This window comes from Motacilla alba, chromosome 2 (genome assembly GCF_015832195.1).
Source record: "Motacilla alba alba isolate MOTALB_02 chromosome 2, Motacilla_alba_V1.0_pri, whole genome shotgun sequence".
Taxonomy (NCBI): Eukaryota; Metazoa; Chordata; class Aves; order Passeriformes; family Motacillidae; genus Motacilla; species Motacilla alba.
In genome coordinates, this window is record NC_052017.1 from 29,941,741 (window position 1) to 29,966,900 (window position 25,160).

The window sequence follows — 25,160 nt, forward strand, 5'->3', positions numbered from 1 at the left end:
CTTTTTAAAAAGTACAGGATAGTAGAAATGGAAATAAATGTAAGTGCAAAAGGAGTGAAGGCCTTTTCTTTTAAATGTCATCACACCTGGTGAGATCTGTGGTGATAGCATATACTGTAATCATAGCCCATTATTGTATTTTATATTTTCAATATAATTGCAAATAGTATCTGAGAGAGTAAACAAGTCATCTGTACTTTATTGTTAGAGCCATTCATCTTAACAGTGGTAGTAGGTGATAAAAATAAATTTCTAGTTAATAGCTTTATTATTGAAGATTTCCAGTGTTGTTCTAGCCTATGCGTCTTGGTCTAAAATGTATTTAAGGCACAGGGTTTTCAGAGGGCAGCCCTGGCCACGTGCAATGCAGTATGTGACAAAGGTCAGCGTGTGACAGCAGGTATTGCTAGTCACAGCAGCTCTGCAGTGAGGTGCAGCCCCCTTGCCTTCCAGTGACCATTTCTAGCCTCCCCATCCCTGAGAGAACAGGTGGGACAGAAGGAAAAAAGGTGTGCAATGTGACTTGAGGGAAGGGACTAGTATTAGAAGTGTAGGATTGTGTTTCTTCCCCAAAGTGACAAGTGATGTAATTCTGATTTGAGTGAAGATATAATGTATTTCGGTTTTCTGCTAACTCTTGCTCCTTCTTTGAGGCTGGGTTTACATCTATGCATAGGAGAGAGGGCTGATCCCAGTTTTTAGCTCTCTCTGTTTTGAGATATTGCTTGGCCAATCCTCAGTTCCAGAAAGGGAGATATAAACAAATTCTTTTCCGCTATTGTCTTTCACTAGCTCTTAGCAGTCTGTTTGATACAGGGTTTATTTGAAGAACAAATCAATGACTACAGGAAACACTTTATCATGCTAAAAATCCTACAAAATAAAAGGCACAGCAGAGCTGGCCTTCATATGAAAAGACTGTATCCATTAAGGAAACAAAGGTGGAACTTGCCCAAAGTGCGTTAAATATAATCCTAGGTTTTCTGGGAATCAACCCCACTTCTTCATTTTCAGAGCATATATTTTTCTCTGTAAATGTTCTTAGGATACTGTCATAAATCTAGTTGTTTGGTGTGTTACTCAGAAAACACTAAAGTTCTGGGCCTAAAATCGCTGACCAAGAAATGTTCTGCCAGCAGGGCTTGTCGTAATTTATATTTCTCAGAGAAATCAAAAGGCACCAGTAGAGGCTAATCTCTGTTTCTGCAATTAACCTTAATCCAGTTATAATATTCCAAGTTCCAAGATGTGTTTTCCAAGTTTTCACCTACAAGAGAGATAAAAATAATGTAAATTAAATTAGCATTCATTTATTATTAATACATATGGTAGTAGCAATAATTAATGGATAACTTCAAAGTTGCAATGGAATGAGAAAAATGCTGAGATCCCAAGTACTTCAGCTCTCTTCAACTCTTTCCTAGCTTCCAATCTAAAGTGAAGTTTTATGAGGAGCAACAAGATGACTGAGAAGGTTGGGCAGTAACATCTCTGCCTCCAAGTCCTCCTTGGACCAGATGAGGTCCTACAGGGTCAGTGGTGTCTGACACAAGCCAGGTATTGGGTTTGTAGTCACATATTTTCTTTTCTTCATTTCCAGCTTCAGAGCCCAATTTGAAGGTACGTTCAAGATTAAAACAGAAGGTGACAGAAAGGAGAAGCAGTCCTTTACTCAGGAGGAAGGATGGAAGCATCAGTTCATTCAAGAAGCGTCTTTTTGAGGTGACAGGTGAGTAAGGATGGAGAAATTCTGCATCAGTTGCCACAGCTCACAGAGTAGTGGTGGTACATCAGAATTGAAACTGTTTGCTAAATGAAATGAGCATTTGCAGTATTTGGCCTCATCCGGACCATTTTTGCTTTGACTTTGCTTTGACATTTAGTAGATTTGTGGCTTTTTCAGGTGATCAGGCCATGTCTTTATGCAATCAACTGCTCCTAGTCTATAAGACATATGTGTGAATTCACTTGCCATATCAGAATTATGTCACACCAAGATGGAATTAAAATGCAACTTGAATAAACACATTGATGTCCCTGTACATGCAATTCTTGTGACAACTTTACACAGTATGTCATGTGTGAAGCTGGAACAGAGATGTGAATGTAAGCGTGAAAGTTACTAAGAAAAGCATTTTCCTGGTAAATTATTACCAAATTATAATTTTTCTGCAGGTAATTTATTAATTCCATTTGCTGAAACCTCTATGAGATTCTTGCTACCCACTTCCTTAATTTTAACTGTTCTTTTTACAGTTTTCACACTTACAAATAATGCATAATGTGAAATATTTATTACTGGAGGTCTTTTCCTGATGCCATTGAAAGAGCAAAAACATTAAACCTCTGCTAGCTCTGACAATAACTTGAAGCCTTTCAGATTGCTGTTATATTTATTAATATCGACTATATGACCTTTTAGACCTTTCATAACCTTGGTTAGACATTTTTCCCTGAATTCTTTTTCCCCTTGCTTTTTATTCTCTCAACTGAAAATAGCCCTTTATTTAAATGCCTATTTATACTAAAAATGCCATTTTAATTTTCAAAAAATGATAAAAAAATCTTAGGTTTGTGTTTCTCCTTCTCTGATACCTATTGAAAATACAATGCAAGAACTTCTACATGGCCAGTTAGTATAGCTGGGTATGGAGACACTTCAGTAAATCAAAGAGTAAGAGATCCAAGTAACAGTTAGGAAGCCTCCTGTGATGTCAGTCAAAGTGAAAACATATTTTTGCATATGAACTAAGGCATAAAGAGTAAATAAGCAAAGAAGTAGCTATAGAATATTTGCTGCCACGTTTAGATATTAATTACTTCAACCTCTTGAATGCTTTAATTTGAAAGTTATCCCTTGAAAGAGAGTTACTTCCACTAGTGGGTAACTCTTCCATCTTTAACCTTCTTAATTGTTTCCATTACATATATATAATTTATATCAGTGTAGAATTAGAATAGCTCAATACAACAACATACAATGAGGTCGTCCTCTCCCCCATTGTCTTAGACAGAACTTGGGATGTTTTAAAGCAAGGTAGCATGCAGCCTTTTGAATCCTATTTTTATGCCTTTGCATACTGTAAATATTCCTTCATATTTGTGCCAAAGAGGTAGTGAAAGTGTATATTTTGCCATTAGTACTTGTGTATGTAATGATTGGTCCACAATGGGTTCGTCCCCTTCCTAGACAGAAAGGATGGCAATAGGCCTCATCTTTCACAGATCCAGGATTCTTTACAATTAAAAAGGAAAGTGTTTCTTTTCTTTACTCATTACAAACTCTGTGTTTATATCTCTGCCTGATGGTGAGTATCATAACTATCTTTGTGGGAAAAACAAATACAAAATTCTTCTTATGTGACACAGACAAATCAGAAGGGGAAAGATCAAGAGTATCTTTCCTTCTTAGTTGTGAAAAGAAAACCAAAGCAATGGAATATGAATCAAGAGTCTTTAATGTAAGTAAATAGTGTAACCAATAGATATTTTTCAACAGCAAAAAAAGCCCTATGCTATAAAGGTTATATAATTAATCAAGATTATGTGTACCTTTGCAGAGTTAAATTCATGTATGTTTAATCTGTTTTTCAGAATCCTCAGTCAGTAGCAGCTCCCCTGGATCAGGTCCCAGTTCCCCAAGCAATGGTCCGACCAGCAGTGCAACAGAAAATGAAACCTCAGTTTTGCCATCTAACATTCAAGCTGAGGTAAGACTCATTATTGTGTAGATAATTGCTCAGGTTTCTAGACTGAAGAAGATGGGAGATTTGATTTGATTATACTCACCAGCAGAGTAATTGGGGTACCAGGACACTACAGGCTGACATCTCAGTGTGTTATATATGTGATATATCTTTATGTATGTGATGCATGTTCAGTAGACTGTATGTTAACAAAAGTTCAGGGAAAAGCAGCCGTAGTGCTACTGTAAAAGTGGAGAGAGCTGTGAAAGGAACTTGGTTACAGAATATTACCTTCTGGGATGACCTGAAAGAGGTGCTCAGTGCTGAATGCTGATAAAGAACTCCTGCATACAAAAAAGTGGTTTAGGCATTGGTGATTCTAACACATCTAAGATCTAAGGTGGTCCTGGGTTCACATGAATGCTGAAGTAGATTTCTTTAATCACAGTGTTGGAGTTAAGTGACTAAATCCTTGTCACATCTCCCTTTTACTTAACTGTATCTCAGTTTCCTTATCAGGGCAGTACTTAACCACTGTAAATGTCATGCCAGAATTCTTGAATACTTGTTTTGTAAAGTGAGATTGCAAATGGAAGGAATCTTAACTACTCCTTATTCTGTTTCATACATACGTGCCTATAACAGCAGGAATGCAGATGGTAAATCAGTTGTGATAAACCTCATTTAGCACAGATGACATGCCCAAGTCATGCCTTCCATGACAATATTGTAAAGGAACAGTGAACTAGTTTGACTAAGAGAGACTCAAATTCCACAATATACTATATCCAGCCTATAATTACCACAGTTCCTGCTTTGGTGGCAAGATTTTCTATTAATTGTTGTTTTATGCTGTTTATGTTAGAAAAATTGCATAAGAAAATGTGATTCAACAGAGTTTTAGTTAATGGAGCTATTTCTCCAGGTCAGTGGCAGGACATTCACCTAAAAAAAGCCCTGGAATGGGCAGTTCAACCTCCAGCAGTGACTTCTCCCCATAATGAATTAATTGTGTGTGTGAACTATGATCCAGGGGGCAGGTGGGTGACCTCTGCACACTGATTAGTAGCCTCTCTCTGGCCCGTAACCAAAAAGAAAAAAAAATTGCATTGATGGCTAACATGTGGTCTTGTCTCATAGCCCCCCATATGTGATTGCAAAGAAATTTAAATGATGCAGAGTAAGATCCATCATTAGGATTAGATCAGATCCTAGATCAGTGGAATTAAGTTATGTGTTTTACTACTGGGAATGTTTTAGATAATATTTTGGGTAATATGTGGGTGTTATTACGTGCTGTATGAAACAGGAAATCTTGTCCAATTGGATCTTTCACTGTCTTGAGGGTTCTACAAAATGGAAAGGTAGTAATATCTCAGACTGATACATGGTGCTCATAACTTTGCATGTTACAGTTTCTGGACACTTGAACCATCAGAAATACATACAGGCTGGTCAGGCTGGTGGTCTCTGGGGAGATTTGGAAAGGTTGTAGCGAGAACCAGCTGCTATATTCTGTTTGCTAGTAGAACATTACATTGGATATTATTCGCCACTTCTGTGCCAGACATCAAAAATTATAACCCCGACCTACATTCAAAGATGCTCAAAGAAGCCTAAAACGTTCCTTTAGAAGTTGAGCTCTGCATGCTGGCTTCGGTCACTTCACTTGGTGAAATGTGCTAAGAAACCGAAACTACAGACTTCCACTTCTGGATCCACTTGGAGATTTCTTTACCTCTCTTGTTACTTGACTCTCAGTACTGTGGTCCTGTGGGTTCAAACATTTTCCATAAATCTCAGCTTCAGTGATTCTTATTTCAGTGGGATTTTCTTTGGTAGTTTAACAGCAGCCAAACTCCTACATATCTCTTCCCTAGTTTAGTGTTAGCCAGCTCTCAAGGGCTATACGGCTAATCAGTTTTTAATCCAATTCACAAAGTACAGAAGTTTCTAATAATAGGTTGAGTGTTCCAAAATCACCCAAAATATCACTTGTTTTTCTGCAATCCCGTATGACTCACATGGCTGTTGTTTCATAATCGTTGTTGTGACATTTGCAGTAAGTGTTGTGCTCATATCTGAGTGGGTGGATGGCCGCGGTTTTCATGGCAGCAAATAAAACACTTTTTGCTGGGGAAAAGCAGGTTGCTATGACAGAGTCATTTACCAGTAAAACATGAGTCAGTACCGTAAATGATTACACTCCAGTGCAGGGACAGAATTGGAGCATTATCAGTAATGAAACAGATTTTTAAAGTATTTTTACCACATCCATTGGAATAGTGAGACTTTTAAGTGGTTTACTCTCTGGAGCAGACAGTCTGGTGGGTAGACGGTTACAATTTTTTGAATGAACAAAGGTGCACTGCACATGCTGCAGCTTTGCAGATAATCTTTTACTATCACAGTTCCCTTAATGTTACTTTCACTACCATTTGTTAAAACACTGGTCTCATTATATGAAACTTGAAAGTAGAACTCAGGATTTTAATTGCACCTTATAAATAAAATCCTGTTTTTATTAGGCACAGTTGTCTCCAGTATCATCAAGGTTCACCGCAGTAGCTATTTGTCTCCTGTAGCATGCCATACTCTTTCAGGTCACCTGCTGTGCTGGGGCTAAATCTTACTTGCCTAAGAAATGCAAGCAGAATTGAGCCCCTGCACAGCATGTCCCTTGAGTTCACAGGGACAACCTGCTTTAGTCATGTGAAATGATTAATTTTAGGCATTCGCGGTCTGGTCAAAAGCCATTGAAGGCAATGGAAAGTTTCCAGTTGGTGTAACTGGGCTTCAGATCTATTTCTTTCTTCTATTTGTGATTTGGAAAGCAGTATTTCCTAGAATAACACTTGATTATACAGGAGATATAAATTACATAAGTGACAGATAAACACATATTTGTTTTGTACAACTCCACAGCCCTATGCTTTTAATACTCAGCTCCTTGAGATGATCTTTGTAAGAAGTCAGTGGAAAAATGTGTCGGTTTCTGACAAGCTAGGTGGTTTCAAACCAGATGAGGTTTGTGTCAAGTGTATGTGAAGTGAGTCTTAATTTTTTCAAAGATCATCCCAAAAGCCTCAAGAAAGACAAGTAATTGTGAATATTGAAAGCTGTTACAATTAGCTCCGCAATTGACAAGTATTAAAGCTAAACTATTTTGTCTTCCCCTCATAATCTATAAATGGGCGTATAAACATGCACACGTAGGTGTTCTCAGCAGGTCCCACAGCACAACTGAAGCATGGTTGCTCATGGTTACTTGTTGATCATCATGCTCTGTTACACTGAGTTCTTGTACTCTATTTTAAGAAAGAGGATAACTCTGTTGACAGGCTATTTTAAGCATCAGTAAGCAGGATCTGTGGACCCAAGGAGTGGGTACATGGAGGAGCAAGTAGGGCATGTTTTTCTTTGGGATGATTTAGGTGCCAGTCCAAACCACCATGTCTGCATGTAGGATGAGGACATGGCTTAGCCGTTGTGCTGCCAAATTACTCTCTTGGCAACTCCTGCATGTGCCACCATTGCAAAGGTGTTTGTTGACTGTGTAAAAAGAAAAGCTGCAGCTGGGATCACAAATTTCTGCCTCTGGGAGACCCTGCTTGAACAGGGTGGTTGGATTAGATGACATCCAGTGGTCCCTTTGAACCTTACCCATTCTGGGATTCTGTGATGCACAGAGGACCCTAATCTGCAGGTGCAGGTGGGCTACTACATTTATTTTGAGAGATGAGGTTAAACTGATGCTTAGGATAATATTACCTGAAAAAATTTTTACAAATCAATCACTTACCCAAAGGAAAATTACAGGTTATTATCAGTATTAGAAATTAAAGTAAGATGTTTTTAGTAATAAACTCCCATTTTCAACATTAAACTGTTGGTAAATAACATCACTGCTTCTGCCTGGTCAAACAATCATGCCTGACCTTCGCGATGTTTTACTGCTATACTCAGGCTGTACTCTGCCACTGTTATTTTTATTAATTCAGCTCTTGGAAGGTAATAGTGGCATACCAAAAACCAATATTAAACATAAATCTTTCAAGTGGCTTTGTATCGATGATGCAGTTGCTACAAATTTGATTATATTCCATGAGGCACATTAAAGTATCCTTTTTCATTTAAATATTTGTAGACTCCCTCCATAATATTTCCACAGTTTTGATACTAAATCCATACTTGGATTTATTCATGGTCAGAGGTGGCTGTTATCAAGGCAAGACACTGTTAGCCAGGAATTAATGTAATATACAAGTGGAGCTTCTTTGTTTCCTGTGCTATCTGTTGACATTCCCTAGGTACCAAAAGAAAATTACAGGGATAGACTTCTACTGTTATTGTCTCAGTGATAGGTCGTATCTCCAAACAAACTGTATGAGGAAGGTTATGTTTTGGAATAACATCCTGTGTTTTTGTGCTTAACCACTTTTCACTGATGGTCTGAAGTTGCATTGTATTAGCACAAAGTATTTTACAGAGTTAATTGATATTCCAGGTTTGTCTGGGGGAAAATCTACTGCTCCCCACAACATGCTTGACAAGTTATTATATTTACTTTAGTCAAAGCCCGAGTGTGCAGTATCCCTCTTGGAGGTGGTCTATTATTGGAGTCCCATATGCTTTTTGTTTGGGAAGAAAGCAGTCACTGTGTCATACTGTTACACAGGGTATTCTTTTTCAAGGATGTTGTTCCCTTGGGGACCATATCATGCCAGAGTTCCTAAGTCTAATAAGACCTTTGTAGCTCTTATTGAGTCAAAGTTCTGGGAGGGAAGCAAGAGTTAAACAGAAAATATAATTCAAGCAACTATACTAGACCACATGTTGAAAAATATCACTGTTCAAGCAGAAAGGCAAAGGCTTCAAAAAGATTCCTGATATGGTAATCTTTTTATGTTTCTTCCCAATTATTCTATGGAAATAAAAAGGGTGATCTTTGTAGAATGTCTGGTTTTATTTTATAGTAATTTAAAATATATCAGCAGTTCCATGTCCTTGAAAACTATACCACAAGTCTTTAAAAGAAGTGTTAAAAATTTTAACTTGAACAGATTAGGAAAGCTGTGAGGGGTATCCCATTATCAAAGAATGACAGGATGCTGGTTTTGTATATATGCAGACAGAGAAGAGAGAGAGAGAGAGAGTATTATTTTAAATGGTAGATGCTTTGCTTTCTATGCATAATTTCCATGTTAATGGAAGTAAATAATGTGCCTGAAACATAGCCATATCATAATCTGGCTAACAAAAGACATGGACTAGTTAAAAACCACATTTCGTACCTTACAGCTAAAGTCATAACAACTGTGATGAAGGTTTAGTACATCCATATTTGTGATTCAGCTGGATATAATCTTGAATTCACTGAATAAATTCCCACTGAGTTTGTTGGAGTGACTGTCCAGTTGATGAGAAGAACTGATGTTGACTTCATGAGAAGTTGATAAGATGATCTAGGAATCCTCAAGATTTCATCTTTCCATGTAAATTTGATTTACTAACCAAGGAATAATCCCAAATACATATGAGTTGTTTTCCTAAGAAAAGAACTATCAACAGTGTTTTCACAGAGACGGTAATTTTCTGTATCTGGAACTCCGTTGGGTTGCAAACCAATGACTGGCACATAATTGGCTCTCTGTGTATCAGGATAAAAGCATAAAATAACCAATAAAAAGCTTGGAGATTACCTTTCATTGGTTTTGCCCTTTATTCCAGCACCTGGTTTCCCAGCAGCGCCTTTTGATACAGGATGAATCAGTGAACTTGCTGAGTCTGTACACATCCCCTTCTCTGCCCAACATTACCTTGGGACTTCCAGCAATACAACCTCAAATCAGTGTAAGTGACCAGTCTCAAGCCTTCCTGCATACGTTTGCTTCCAGAAAACCTACTTTCTGATTGTTCTCGTTATACTTTTAGCATTTTGGAACACAAGCAATTCAGAGTAGGAACCAGACCTCTGTATGCATTGGGCACAACTTGAAAGCAATATTCATTCTTGATCTCAAATAAACAAGTTCCAGTGTGGATCTTAGCTAAGTACAGGCCACATGCATTGCATTTATGCCAGATAACAGATTTCAGATGTGGAAAGAAGTGTATGAGGAGATTATTTAGTATAAAAGTTTAAATTATATGATAATTTCTACCTGTAACTTTTTAATGAGATTCCAGTAATGACTTAAACTGAGCTTGAACATTGTAGGAGAAGAATGTAGTATTCCTCTAGCTCAGTAAAATACCCAAAAATTTTGCTACTTTCAAAATTTACAGCAGGTCAAAATTTACTTGCTTTCCAACAACAACAACAAAGTAAAAATGCTGATATGTGGTGGGTTCTATACAATAGTGTGGGAGTTGGTAATTTCTATGAAGACATTAGGGATTGTAAGGACAAGTTTCAGTGGAGGTAATAAAAGTATTAAATCTATACCATCCACAATGGTTTGTAATAATGCTACTTAATTCCAGTGCTAAAGGTAGTTTCAAGTCAAAATTCCATGTTATTTTATGGCTTTTTCAATACATTTACTGTTCTTAGCAGTAATACCTTGCTGCAATCTAACATTTTAACATCAGGTACGGAACCTTGCAAAGAAAATTATGTAAGCCTGAAATCAGTTCTCTAGAAGTATTAGCAAATTTTTTTTTTTGAAGGATGGAAAAATTGAACATCATGAAAAGTAGTGCTTACTTTCTCAGAGGATATCATCAAAAATTTCTTAGCTATTTCAGAAAAATATAACTAGCTTCAACTAGCTTCAAAGTAAATTTATAACATTAAAAAGAAATGAAAATATGTTTCATTTGCTCACTCAAATCTTACAAGCTTTTGATGTGGCCAACTAGCACCAAATATTACTTTTGGCATTAGAAAACACAAAGGGATTGATTTATATAAGTAATGTTTATTTCTGTTACTAGAACAGGCAGTTGCAAATTGAATGTAAAGCTTACTTTGGTGTTTGTTTTTCAGGGGAGTGTGATAGCAGTGTGAAGTAAGCATGCACCAAAAAAAAAAAAAATTGGTGAAAACTTTATTTTAAAATTTAATGGAATTCATATTATCAGAGACACTGTTTTGACTATGATTTACCATAAGTGGTTATCTGCAAGCTTCAACGTGCACATTTCTCTTAGGTTATTATTCTTGCTGTAGGAATTGTTACTCTGCTTGAACTACTGTTTGAAGATTTTTTTTTTTTAATAGGCAAAGAACAAAGTAATATAAAGTACATTTGCAATGATGAAGGGCCAAAACTTCCAAAAGCTTTAAATCAATAACTGTGCAATTTATAAGGCACTTAAAAATGCCACACACATAAAACAGCTCTTGATGATTCTGTAGACGAGAGTTTAACTGTACAAGTTTGCTTTGCAAAGGGTAAAATTTACATTTGTGCTGTCCTTCAGGGAGTCAGGGAGCGCTCCAGGAAAAGTAATAGCTTCCCACTACTACAGGTAACTATTTTGTTTTGCTGATTGGCTTGCTGTGTGATGGAAAGTTATGTGAAAAACCAAGCCTTGCCTATTTCAAACGCAATGCAAACTATTTCCTCTGATCCTCTAGTTTCCTGTGCAGGAGGCTGTGCAAAGGTCTTTAGGAATTTTGAGGATAGGTCCCGTCCTTGCATTAACAATGTTCTAACTGGTAATTCCTTATGCTTTGGCTTTTATTGCTGGTTTTTTTTCAACTGGTTTCAGTAGTCAGTTTCTCACAGCGTTACATTTAACTGGCATGTTCTTCCTTTTCATCTCATGGTCAAAGTATAAGATAGGGATGTTAACCTTTTCTTCTGTGAGTGTTCATGAAGACATAAGACCATCTAAGCATTTATACCTCAAGCAGAGGTATAAATGGCCACTTACTTCTCTGGAAAGCAGTTAACAACGCTGTTGTTCTTTGACAGGCTTCGTCGTCATTCAAAGAAAAGCAGAAGGGGGAGACCCCGCCACTTAGACAAGGAGTGGCCTTGGCTGGACAGTATGGGGGAAATATTCCCCCATCAACAACTCATCCTCACATTGCTTTGGAGGGAAAGCCAAACAGCAGCCACCAAGCTCTCTTGCAGCATCTGTTACTGAAAGAACAAATGAGACAGCAAAAACTTCTTGTGACTGGTAATGATCAAAGCTCCAGCAATACTTATTTTAAGATGTTTTTAATGACATTTGTGTTCAGTTTAAACTAAATGTGGTAATACAGATACCACACATCCTAACCCTTGGGAAAACTGGAAGGGTGGAATTAAAAAGGAGAGCATCTTCGTTGTCCCTTTTAGTGATTCTGTTACAGTCTGTTATGTGGTGAAAGAATTCAATGATTACAGAAAAGAGAACATGATTACTTCATCACATTCTTTTGTAGCAGCTGAACTTCCCAGCATGGTGAGGCACGTGATACATGTCCCACTGCATCAGTGCAGATGCAGAGTTCTGCAATATACACCCCTCTTCTTACTGAAAGCTTTCTTTCCTGTTAGAACTATTAGCTGGTTGTTTTTCACAGGGGAGTGAAATGTCCCTGTTTTGCAGGAGCAGTTCCTCTTCATCCACAGTCTCCTTTAGCAGCAAAGGAGAGAGTCTCACCTGGCATAAGAGCTGCCCACAAACTGCCTCGTCACAGGCCACTGAACAGAACCCAGTCTGCTCCTCTTCCTCAGAGTACTTTGGCCCAGCTGGTCATCCAGCAGCAGCATCAGCAATTTTTGGAGAAGCAGAAACAGTACCAGCAGCAGATCCACATGAATAAGGTGAGTTCCCAAAGTAAAGAATTTCCAATAAATTTAAAGATGAAAACTAAGAACAAAGATTAGTTATTGGGGCCATGTCATCATGGACAAGAGAGAGGTTCTTGCAGGAGTATCTTTTTTGTTTATGCATAGTTGATGTATTCATTTGCATGGATCTTAATTTTAAGGTTCTGAAATAGGCTACAATTCAACAAAATGGAGTTGCTTACAGTTGTACCTGACAGGTGTTTTCCTGTTGAATGGTAAATTATGTCTTAAAAATTGATGTGTACTTCTGAACTGCTGCAATGAGTCCACTTGCTGCTTTTAAATTGTATTAAAACTTTTCTTATTGTGGACTAGAATGTTGCATAAATAGATAACTCATTTGAATGAACTTTTTAAATTGATGGGTTTATATATGAAGCTTACTAAACATCTGGAGAAATTTTTAATCAGTATTTACCAAACTGACTTTTCTCTGTGAGTAACATGAAAGTTTTTTACCTATATGATGATATAAAATGACCATATAAGGAGAAAGAGAAAAATGTTCTGTTGCTGGTATGTGACCCAGAGTTGAATCGTGTAGTACAAGATTGCCTGTACAGTAACACCTTATTCTGAGCAGGAGCAAGGGAAAGAAGAAAAGGGACCATCCATTAATAAACGAAGGGCAACAGATTCTAAATAGATTTATCAGGAAGCAATAATTCTACAACAAAATGAAATTGCTACCTGCTCTGAAATTAAGATATGCAAGTAATTGAATGTTTTTATTTGGAGAATATTTTTCTGCACTTAGTACACAGCTTTCCACAAGTTGTTTGCTGAAGCTCCACTAGTATTACAAAGATTTAATTACATATCTTTAGTTGTCTTCTTTTGTTTTAGTGTTACTCAATAACTATATATAATAGGCAATGTCAAAGAAGAAAAGATGAAAAGTGTACATTCAGTTCTTGTACCTAAGGAAAAAAAAATCAGTCCACCTTACTTACTGGGTGAATTTCCCAGGGGTTACTGATTCTTTGGAATCTACTAAGAATTCCCAACAAAATTAGAAACAAACCTAGAGTTTAAGTACATACTTTGTACAGTGGTTCGGTTATTAAATCTTGTCTTAATTAGGAAAAATGAAGACCAGAAAACTTCAAAGTTCAGAGCTGATCCTTGCATGTTAACCCCTCTCAGCTTGGGTGTTTTGATTACTCAACTAGGACTCCAGTTGGCTTTTCTTTGAGTATGCATTCCATATGTTTAATCAAGATGGCATATGTATATCTCGTAGCCTCAGGTTTTGAAAATATTTCACCTTCCCTCAATTGTCTAAAAAGACTTTTTAACTGCTAAAGTACTGAGTCTTTGTACTACAAACCCATCAATTCGTGCATTCCTCACAAAGCAAAGAACCCCACTGACGTGTTTTTCTTAGATAATATGGTTATTGATATAAATTCTACCATAGCATCTGGGGGTATGTGATGTGGCATTATGAGCATTTGTCCCCAGCGTAAAAATGAAAGTTGAGGCACATAACCATATATTTCTAGTCACGTAGGACTAGGAATGCACTGCATCTTACCAGAGATAGATGGGATAAGGAAGGAAAAAGGTTGAAGTTGGTTCATGATAATGCTTGTTTCAGTATTTTTTTTTTTCAGTTGAACTACAGTGAAAATACACGCTAATGAGGATAATTCCCTCTCATACTTGAAATATGCCTTCATTCTCACATGGTTCTTTGTGATGAAGACACAAAACTGGTGAATCTAGCTTTTATTCTGTACAGTACAGTCCATATACATATGCAGAGAGTGGCCCTATCCTGGGGCCTCTCTCTGCCTTGAACCTCCATAACCTACTTTTGCCCCAAGAGCTTCTCGGTCTCCTTTACTCCTACTCTCAGAGCAACCAGACTTCTTCAGGAGCACAGTAACTCCTCAGAGCAGCAAGTGCCTGAGAGGAATGAGATCATGTTGCAGCCAGAGAAGCAGTAGGTTTTCTGAGGATGCATGTGTTTTATCAGACTTTAAAGTTTGCAGCATCTAGATTCTTCTCCATGCTCCGAAGAACAGTTTTGAAGAACAGTACTGAAAAATGTCAGTGCTCTAACCATGTGTCTGTCCTCTACAAGGACACAGAAATCCAGGGGGCTTCCTTCTGTACTTGCAGAACCTGATTTTTATAAACTGGAATTTAAGGGTAGCCAATGGACAAGAGAGAGAAAAAATAGATCAAATAATGGAGTAGCTTTTAAATTGTGAATTTAATGGTGTCTTCTTCAACCTTTTAGCTGAAAGTTCAGATTGAACTCCTGTGACTACATGAGGTTTTTGAACCCTGCTAGAGTGGTAGAATATATTTTGTTCAGTCTTAAAACCTGCCTCTGTTCACAGTTGAAGTTATTTTTTCATTACATAACTTGCACAGCTTTACAATCAAACTCTGCAAAGCAGAGTTATAGTTATTTGAAACTTTAAACAGTAGATATTCTAGACCAGATAGGAGAGGGACTATTTTATTTCTTAGGATAAGTTTTGGCAGGTATCAAGTGAACACATGGACTTGTTTTTTCCTGTTCTTTTGTCCTTTACTCTTCTATTCATGGGCTGTATAATGAAATCTGCACAAAGGTATAGATCCTGCCTTTTCAGTCATGGAAAATGCATAGGTTTCATTTAATAAGGAATACTCAAGGACCCTGAAAGTTTTGGTAATAAAAGACTAGAACCATTTTAAACTGTTAAGACTGTGAAATGCTAATTGACCAAGATCTTGGAGCAAATTAATGTCTTCTTTTTTGTTTTCTATTTCTCTTAAGATTTTATTTCTTATGTTTAGGTCTTCAAGTACTTAAGTCTTTAGTATTCAACTGAACCCACAATTTGAGTGTTTGCCCTGAGCCAAGATGACAGGGCATGTGTCAGCACTCCCTGATAGCTGGTTTTGGACTGATCTCTTTGGCTGACTTATAGGTGTAACAACAAAAAGAGGAAGAGAGCCTCCTTTTCCTCACCCCATTGTTCTTTTATTTAACTTGTATTAAAAAAAAAATCAAACCTTTTTTTTTTTTGTGAGGAAACAATACACTTCAGCAGCAAGCCAGTGCTGCTGTGAAGGTGATAACAAGCAAAATCTAACACAGGTCAGAGGTAAAGGATTCCCCTGGATCATTTACATTCTGAAAAGAAACAAATTATTGCCAAAAGGTGTGCCTCTGTCCTTACTAGAAAAGAGGAGATCCCCTATGGATTATTTCTGGTCAGCTGTCAGATGCCTGGCTTTTGATGTGGGAAATGGTATATGTCTCCACTGAAGTCTGACATTTATACCTGTGGGATCTAGTACACTGACCTTCTGAAAACATTCTGCAAATGTTGACATCTCTTCCAAAAGTAGGCAAAAACCCTTGTCCCAGAATTAATAATGAATGTGAAGTAACCTGAACTCAGCTTGTCTTAGGGAAGACCAGCTTTGCCATTGTCAGCTTTAATATACTTCTGTCCAAATGACAGCTTATTTCCTCATAACGCCCTTTGATCACCATTGCAGATCTTCATTCTGCTCAATAAAGGGAGACCAAAGTCCAAAACCCCCAGTTAAAATTAGTGCAATTGGATACCAAAAGACCACTACAACAATAAAAAAAAATTAAAATCTTGATATTATTGTGTATGTCTGTACCTAGAGAGCTTTGACCCAGCCACTTACAGAAAAAAATGAGGATTTTGATTTAACTAGTCTAAATGTGAAGCCCCTAGCAGGAGTCTGTGTTCAAGAAAATCTCAGAAATCATAATGTGAAGAGTACACGAACAAAGCCATCTGTCTTTAGAAGTCATTTTTGCCATGTATGATGAATAAGGCCTGCCTTTACTGAAGCTGAAGTCTTCACTGGGGCCAAGATTTTATTTGAGCAATGCAGGAACCCTATTTGTGTTCTTAAGTTGTGTATTCATAGCATTTTGGCAATTCGTTTTCCATTGTAAAATTCTCTGTATTGGAGAAGTAAAGGGTAAAATAATGGGGCATTTGGTATGTGCTCTAAAGTATGGAAGGTATATGGATAATATTAAGGCTTATCTAAGAAACCCCTGAATTTCAGTTTTCTTTCTAGGATGTCAGTTGGTTTAAAGCATTCCCTGTATAGGGAATCGGTGACCAGGAATCCCTGTGAGGTAAAAAAAAATATATAGGAAGTGAATATTCATTAGTACTTGGATGGTAGTCTCAGTTTACCAATATCCATTAATAAAAAATGAAAAATAATTGAGAAATTTATTTTGATGGAAAAATAGAAGCATTATTTATTGCCAGTAGTAATATTGAAAAGATACAGTTAATCCCAGATGAATCATTCACTTCTCTGAATGATGTTCAATGGAATGTTGAAGACCAGGTTCAGCAGCAGTAAATCAATCTAGCTTCATTAAACACATTACTCTGAGGTTTTGGCTTTGCAGCTAATAAATCTGACTAGCACCTTCTGCACGTGAGAGATAATCTTTCAAATATTGATAATAGCAGGGGATTATTTGGGAAAAAACTAAAAGGACCTGTTGTCTGTTTGGAACTCGACAATGCCCAGAACATTTTCTCCTTTATTGAGAGCTAATGTTTTTAGCCATAATGCAGAAGAATGATTTTGAAAGATAAACACATCCCTTAGAAATATTGGTACTACAGAGACAGAGTAACAGAGACAGGAGGAAGCAGGTGCCAAGTTGTTTCAGTGCAGCTAACAATGTGCATACAACACACATAGCTGGTAATCTGACTGCCATAGGGGAGAAGGGGAAAAAGTGTTCTGTAAGAATATATATGAACTCTTAGAAATGACTGTCATGTATTTAAAATGAACAATTAATCCATTTATTTAAAGCTTATGCTTATGCATAAGCATTATTCATTTAAAGCTTTATGTTTATTCAAAGCACTGTATTTTACAAGGGCATATCATTTCAATGGAGAAAAATGACAGGATCTGCTGCTGAAAGACCTATAAAGTGGTCTATTGCAGTGTCCAGATTATTTAGTCTTCCATTTTTCTGTAGAACCAAGCAGGTTAGTATGTGTTTGATGTCTTTTTCTTTTATTGGGCTCTTGCAGTTATACAATGGAGTTGATAACTGTAAATACTTCCTCTCCTGCTGATACTATTTACTTTGACTCATGCATATCCCTTACAGTTTAATTTCCTGAAGATAAAAGCAAAAAATATATAGGTTATATTAGCATGATGACTTTTTTTTAGTGACCACTTAAATTGGAATAGGTGATAGTGGTAAAGTATACTGGTAAAATATAATAACCAACATGTGCAACCCTTAATTTATTAGAGAAATAAACTATGGTTTTGTTATTATTTTTAAATATAATCCCACTAAAACTCAGATTAAGCAATTACTTTTTCAAAATAAAAAGAGATGCATTAAAATTAGGAGAAATCCCTTCATGTAGCTACAGATAAAGTCAGAAAAAAAAGGGTAAGTGGGTTAACCCAGTTACCACCTTAAAGTGGGGTTTACCTTAAAGTGAAAGGTTTAAACATTAAGTGTGAGCAGAAGTATCCAGCTGTGCAGTGAAAGGACCTGAGCAGCATTTCATTTGGAACATTTCCTGCTGTGTAACCCATCTTTAGATAGAGAAGGTAGAAGTACTGACTCTAAACTGCTATCTTCACATGTTTCCAGATACCATAGGAAGTACTAGAAGGTATAATGTAAAATGAGATGTTTTTGACTCAGAAGTGTCCAGTAATGCTACTGGTATAATTACTGGAATAGGATGGGGCCAAGCTGTCTTTAAATAAAACTTCAACAAATATGAAAGCATTGTGGTGATACAGAGAAAGCAGTCAGCTGTGGCTTAGCAGTCTGAGCAGTAGAAGGGATTTTCAGGTTTTGGGTCATGTCCTCCCCCCATTCCATCCATGCAATTTGATCATGCTTCATCATATGAGAAGACATGACTGTAATGCCTCATAGACCCTTGCCTGAGGCTTAGTTAAAATCACAGTAGAAAGGATGTTTTTAATAAAATTTTGTAGTAAAGAAGGTAATATAAATGCACTTTTTAAACTCTATTGAGTAGATATATAAAGACTTTAATTTCACGGAGTTTTAGAAAATTTAATTTGCTTATCTCCTCCTGTCACTGAAATCTGGAGCAAATCACCTGCTGAGTTCCACAGCATGGGAGAAGAGTCCAAAAGAGGAACACAGCAAATTGAAATGCGCACAAAATCCATTCTAAGTCTCTGCAGCCCCCTTAGGTGTGCTTGCTCTCTTCCCTGATTACATGCAAGAAATGTCTGAAGGTGATCCATATATAGAGTCTATACTGCAGTCCATCATGTGCTGCGTCAGAAAGCTCAGCAGCAAATCTGTGGCCATTCAGCAGTGTAAAGAAGAAAGAGCCTGGCATAAAAGCAAAAAAGCATAAAAGAAGGAAGAGCAGTAATGAGCTAAATATATGTCTTTAACTTTGCTGTGGGCATACACTCATTTTCTCCTGGCTTTCCCTGCAGAAAAACCCACCTGGTCTCAAGTAACTGGTGCAGGGAATGGTTTACAGATGGATCAGCCTCAGTGATTCTTGTAGTTTATATGATTATCTGTCATACAGATGTTTCAGCTGGTATTTGCTCACTTGAAGCCAGCCATGCAGCCTTACCTGCTTTTCTCTTCCTGCTTGAGGAGTGGGGAAGGCTCCCCACGAATAGTTAACTAATTAACAATAATAATAATAGTAATAGTAATAGTAATAATAGTAATAATAATAATAATAATAATAATAATAATAATAATAATAATAATAATAATAATAATAATAATAATAATAAGTGAAAGGAGTGTACTTGAGCTGTTTACATGCAGTTAGCTTTAGTACCTTCTTGGTCAGTGTCATCCCCTGAGAAACAACTGGAAAAGATTTATAGGTTTGATCTGAGAAATTTTTCAGATGCTGCGTAACGAAAGGAGACTCTCCACATTAGTTGAAGCAGTAAGGGCATGCCACCTGCAGCATGCAGGTACTCACATTGTGATTTGCCAGTTACTACAGTAATGAAGAGGGATTTTTTATTTGTTTTGTTTGAGTAAGCCATTAAACTATGATTATACCTCAAAAATGAATGTTTGCTGTGACAATAGCCAGACAGGCTTCCTCTGAGGAATTTGTTTCTCCACTGATGTGAGGCATATGCATCAGAGCATCAATTGGAACTGTATAAATTGATCTTTTAACTCTCCTTGTTGACTTCGTTGGATTTTCTAAATCCAGCTGCAGCTTCTTGAGCACAGTCTACATGACAACCCAGCATTTTTCTATATGCACTAGCAAGCTGAATGAAAATGTATTGTCCATGGTTTGTGACAAAACCAGACATCCTGCAGCCATTCATATACTCAGTAATTTAGTATATACCACTAGCTAAAACTCAGTCTGAAAGACATGATTGATGTTTGAGGGGAGACACATGGGAAGAGGAAAGTATGGAAGAGTAAAGGTAAAAGGTGTTTTTTTTCCCTCTCAAGATATTTGATTTAGATGATACAGAACAGTATTTACTTGAAATCGAGTGGGCCAGTTGAATAAAGGATAATTACTCACTGGACCCTGCAACTTCTTACTCACATGTCTGATTTCTGGCTCTTTCAACAAAGCGGGGATTTTTTTCAGTTTAGGTTTTTGGACTACATTTGGAGAATTTTGGAATGCATTGGCTTCGTCTTAAACATCAAAACACAAACTGCACATGATTGCAGTACTCAGGCATTCGGCACTTCCACAGAGCTTTAAAATAGCAGTTAAAAGTCTAGAGCTGGTGTTGCCTTGGGAGCTGTGTTATGTCATCATTGCTGGGACTGGGATACCTGTACAGTGCACCACAAAGGCTGTAGTCCTTCCAGTCATGGACAGACATGCTTGGAGTATCCTTGTGCCATGGGATAGGAGACTCACAGCAGCTCTTTGTCACTTCTCCTTTGTTGGATTTCAGTGCCTTCACCCTTTAATTGATAGAGATGTTTGTGTGAAAATTCTCTAATTTGCCTATAACAAAATATTAACCAGATTACTAGTTTGCTTATATCTTTGTGTTCCTTTATTATTTTGTGTTGTGGGTAATTAACTGTAAGATGGTATTTCTGCATTCATGTTTGAAGAAAGACTAAGGAAGACTAATTTCTCTAGTTTACCAGCTGTAACAGTCTAACGGATGTGTTAAGTTTTTCATTATCTATAAACGTAGTATTTTCTGCTGCAGAATAAAAAGTGGCCTTTAGCTTAGGGACTTTTGTGCTTTTTCCAGATACATCAGTGTTTTGATGGTGCATGGCTACATGGGTTTGCTGTAGACACTTTAATTTCATCCATACAGATCTAGCACTTCTTGGTGTGAGCTGTCAGTGAAAGGAGTCAGTACTTGTTCTCCTCTTCTCTTTCCAGATGCTCTCTAAGTCCATTGAGCAGCTTAAGCAGCCTGGCAGTCACCTGGAGGAAGCTGAAGAAGAGCTCCATGGAGATCACTCGATGCAGGAAGAGCGAGCTCCCGCCAGCAGTGCCAGCGTTAGGGCTGAGAGCAGCAGTGCTGGTGTGGATGAAAGAATAGGACAGCAGGTGGGGGCTGTGAAAGTCAAAGAGGAGCCACTGGACAGTGATGAGGATGTTCAAACCCAGCAAATGGAATCTGGGGAGCAAGCTGCTTTTATGCAACAGGTAATAGGCAAAGATTTAGCTCCAGGATTTGTAATTAAGGTTATTATCTGAACATCACGTGTTTTCTAGGCTTTGATAAGCAACTGTGTTTTGATTCACTGAGCTAGCAAATCCTGATTTACTGTTCAAAAAATTTAACAAATGCAGAAGTGTTGTATGTACACTTGAAAACATAGTGAAGCTCATCCTTATGGCCACTAATTGAGAAAATATCTGTTGCAATCAATTATGCTACGTAAATCTTTGAGTAATAGCTGATAGATGTTGTATTAGCCCAGAATTACCGTACATTGCTTAGTCCTAGTGAAAGAGAACTCGTGTCACCTAGCCTGTTGAGATCAGCAATTGATGGAATTAGTTTCCAGACCTGATTGATGAAACATTCTTCTGATTTTGAATCCTCTGACTTCTGCTTTCAGCTGTCTGTATATATTGTATCATACTATAGTCTTGAACACTGTTAATGTTAGGGTATTCTTTTCCCCATAGACAGGTACTGACTGCTATCTTGGTGGTCTCAGGCTGGTGTATAAAGTTAATTTTGAGAAAAGTACAAGGTGGCTATAAAGAGGCAAGGCAAGGCACTGTTTTAAAATTGCATTGTTTTCTTTTTTGCACTGCTTGGTTAATTTTTCATTCTGTCTTATTTGATGATAATGTCCACGGAGACTTCCTTAAATGCAGCAGATGCAAGTACTGATGAGAAGCAAAATGCAGCATTAGGTGGTTCCAGTCAGTTATTAGGACATTGCACGGCAAGCACAGAACTGCTATCGTTATCATCTGATACCCAATCACTTGTTTGTTTTATTTAAATGAAGACTAATTTTTACAATATCTCATAGCCTTTACAATGGAGTCTCATGGAAAAATCCTAAAATAACAACTGTACATAAAATGCCACCTTGGCAAAAGGCAGGTTCAGCTTATCTGGGAGCTTTAGGCAGAGTTGAAAGGCGCAGCCGTGTGTGCAGCCCATGAGCTGCATCCCCGTCCATCCCTCTGCATCCCCGTCCATCCCTCAGAGTCAGCAGAGCAAGGCTGGGTGCAGTGCAAGGCCCTGTTTATTTAAGTTGATACTTTGTCAGGTCCCTGCTGTTCTCCTGCAGAAAAGTGATTTTGGGAGGGGGGGGCAGGAAATGCCTTATGGAAACAGGAAGCCCAAGTGATTCATGTGCTGAGGAATGCGGGGCAGGGGGGACGGGGCAGCGCTCCCTCTGTTTTTAAAGGCACTCTATGAATTGATTTATTGTCAAAGAAAATAACAAAGCGAGTAGGGAAATTGTTAAGGAAGCTTTCCAGTGAAACATTTCCTTCATATTCCCTTTTGATATGTTTACCTTGTTTTATAGGTTTACTTTTGTTAAGCTAGTTAAAGATTCATTGTATTAAGATCTCCTTTAATATGGATAATCCCAAACTGACCTGGACTCCTTGTCAGGTTTTTTTTTCTATTAAAAATATTTATATTTCTAAAGCTGAGGTATTTTAAGGTGCAGTATCCAGTTTCAAAAGAGATAGTTGTTTTGCCAAATGTAGAAATTGCTCTAAAATATGTTATTAGCATGTGTTGTTTACATTATGTTCTAATACTAGTCAATCTCTTCTAAAATGTTGCATCTTCTAAAGATACATTATCCTTTTTCCTAGAAGATCTCCAAACAAACTTCTAAATAGTTGCTCTTAACATAAAAGTCCTCAATAGATAGAAAAAAAGATTTAATTGAGAAAAATGCAGGTGATTTTTATGTGGGCTTCATATTTGAAGAGAAATCTTTCTCCATCCTGGATGAAAAAAATTGCATTTACATTCAAAAAGTGAAGGCTACAAAAGTGAAATTATATGTGTTTCCCATTCTGTGTATTTTTCATTTTCTTTGAAATCTGACTTCAGTTTCATCAAAAAGGGATAGTGCATCTTTTAAAATACATTTGGGGAGAAATTTGCAATTGAGAAGAGTTTTGTACAATATCACTTGAAAGACGTGTATTCACAGAAGACAGAAGATATTTTTATAATGTCATTCAGGTGAGAAACCCCAATACATTAGTGTACTTTAATTTCAGAATCTTTCAAATTTGGATAAAATTAAAATAAGAGAAGCTACCTGGAACCAGTGAAAAGGAAAACTGGGTTTAAACAACCACATTTCTAATTGATTATTGTCTTTTACATTTTAAATCTACTGTATTTATTATAATTTACACCCTTAGAGGTGATCTCGTTTTGTGTTGTAAATATATTCTGTTTGTATGTTCCCTTTTTTTGCCTTCTGATATAAGTCTTTTCCTTTCTCAAATAAAGTTTTTTTTTAAAAGATCCCCTTCCAGATATTTGACTTTGTGTAAATTTGGTAACTTAGTGGTGTTTTTGCTTTGTACATTTAAATATGTTTGCTACACATTGTCAAAACAATTTAAACTTTCAGGAGCAAGGTTTTTTTATTACACTATTCTTACAATACTTACACAAAGTCTTTCTTTTTGGTCTCTTGTTTTATCCTACATCAGCCATTATAAGTTTTAGTGAATGTGGAATAGTATTGATGCATGCTCATTTTCCCATCACAGCATCTGTCTTGAACATGTGATCATACCATACAGGAAAGGTAAAAGTGAATCCCAGTTCTTCGGCTTCTCATTATCCAAAATTCAGATGAACTGTAATAATTTACATGACATTTTTAAAACCTGCCTGGACCCTTTAACTGAAAATGTGCTTGTATTGACCACTTTGGTGTTCATGAAGACCTTAGCAAAACTAAAGCCCACCTGTAAATAAGCTGAGAGAGAGGGAATCCATGAACTTGGCAGATTTAAAAGCAACTGCATGAGACAGTGAAGTCCCATTGTAGAGAACGTCCATGAAGATGTTATGTAACTTTGTGACATTTCCTGAACTTTGCTTAGGATCTACAGAGAGAGAGCTCGTACTGCATAACAATCTCTGTTGCTACAGTACATGAGTTATTACTACCAAAAGAGTTTAGAAAACTATTGCATTGTAGTTCATTTCCAAATGCTCTATGCAGCTTTGATTCTGGTATAATTTTAACTAAAATAAAATCTATATTTCAACAACCTAAGTGTGTAATAACAAATAGTTCTGTAAATCAAATTTAATTATTGTCACTGCTATAGCAGCAGCGTAATGTTTCATCAGTAATACAACCCCCAAAAATAGATAAAAGATAAGTTTTAGCTGAGGAAATCTTAAAACAAGCATTAACAATTTAACATTATACTTCTTGCCTTATTGTTTATAGTGTATTTAGAATTGTATGTCTTTAAGTAAATCATGCTTTCATAACAGGGATTTTATTTAGTGCCCTTTTGTTTAAATACCTGTGCTAGAATTAGAAGACCAGCTATAAATTTTTTTTAATTTACAACGTTCCTGTGTTGGAGGCTGCACCTAGATTTTTTTGCTGAATTATTTACTATGCATCAAAGCACCCTTAATGAAGAAAATAATCATAATAAAATACAATTCACATATCTTATTTTCTTCCCAGAATGTTGGGCATCTCTTTTTTTTTTTTAACCATATGTGTTTATTCTGTCCCATTGTCCAAAAAATATAGCCAGTATAGCTGATAGGTGACAATTTAGAAGTAATTGCTAAAAAATGAAGGAAAATCCATCATAATATTTATATACTCAGACACATATTACTGGACTATAGCTACTATAACATTAGTATTTTTGTCATCTTCTGGCATTAACAAAATAGGATTAAAAGCTGAATGCCTCAGCCAAGCACGAGCACTTCAGACACTACCACCATTCATATGTGCACTACCTTCATTCCATCTTCATTGTCATCAAGATCACTAAGACTTACTCCATGTTACTTAAGCCAACTATACCCTGTTTTTATCTTCACTGGAATTCTGAGGTAAAAATCTATTAACATCAGTCCCAAGTAGCAATCTAAAATTGTTTACTTATTTCTCCCCCTTATGAACACTTCACAATTTGCAGCCAAAATTAGCTAAGCCGAG

The 25,160-nt window shown here is 36.9% G+C and overlaps 1 protein-coding gene across 22 annotated transcripts in view; it reads left to right on the forward strand.

Annotated features, from left to right (window-relative positions):
• Positions 1–25,160, forward strand: part of HDAC9 (histone deacetylase 9) — a 459,669-nt gene that overhangs the window by 250,071 nt on the left and 184,438 nt on the right. For 15 of the 22 annotated variants that reach the window (XR_005256087.1, XM_038129895.1, XM_038129893.1 and 12 more), the window contains 7 exons: positions 1,601–1,729; positions 3,595–3,710; positions 9,417–9,539; positions 11,115–11,162; positions 11,612–11,822; positions 12,237–12,454; positions 20,887–21,156. Coding sequence is in view for 21 of the 22 variants with exons in the window: in XM_038129895.1 (XP_037985823.1) it covers positions 1,601–1,729; positions 3,595–3,710; positions 9,417–9,539; positions 11,115–11,162; positions 11,612–11,822; positions 12,237–12,454; positions 20,887–21,156 (1,115 nt within the window). In the remaining variant the exon portion in view is untranslated. Of the gene's footprint in view, positions 1–1,600; positions 1,730–3,594; positions 3,711–9,416; positions 9,540–11,114; positions 11,163–11,611; positions 11,823–12,236; positions 12,455–20,886; positions 22,156–25,160 lie in introns of those variants that run through there. The other 7 variants (XM_038129898.1, XM_038129899.1, XM_038129900.1 and 4 more) reach the window with 3 other exon arrangements.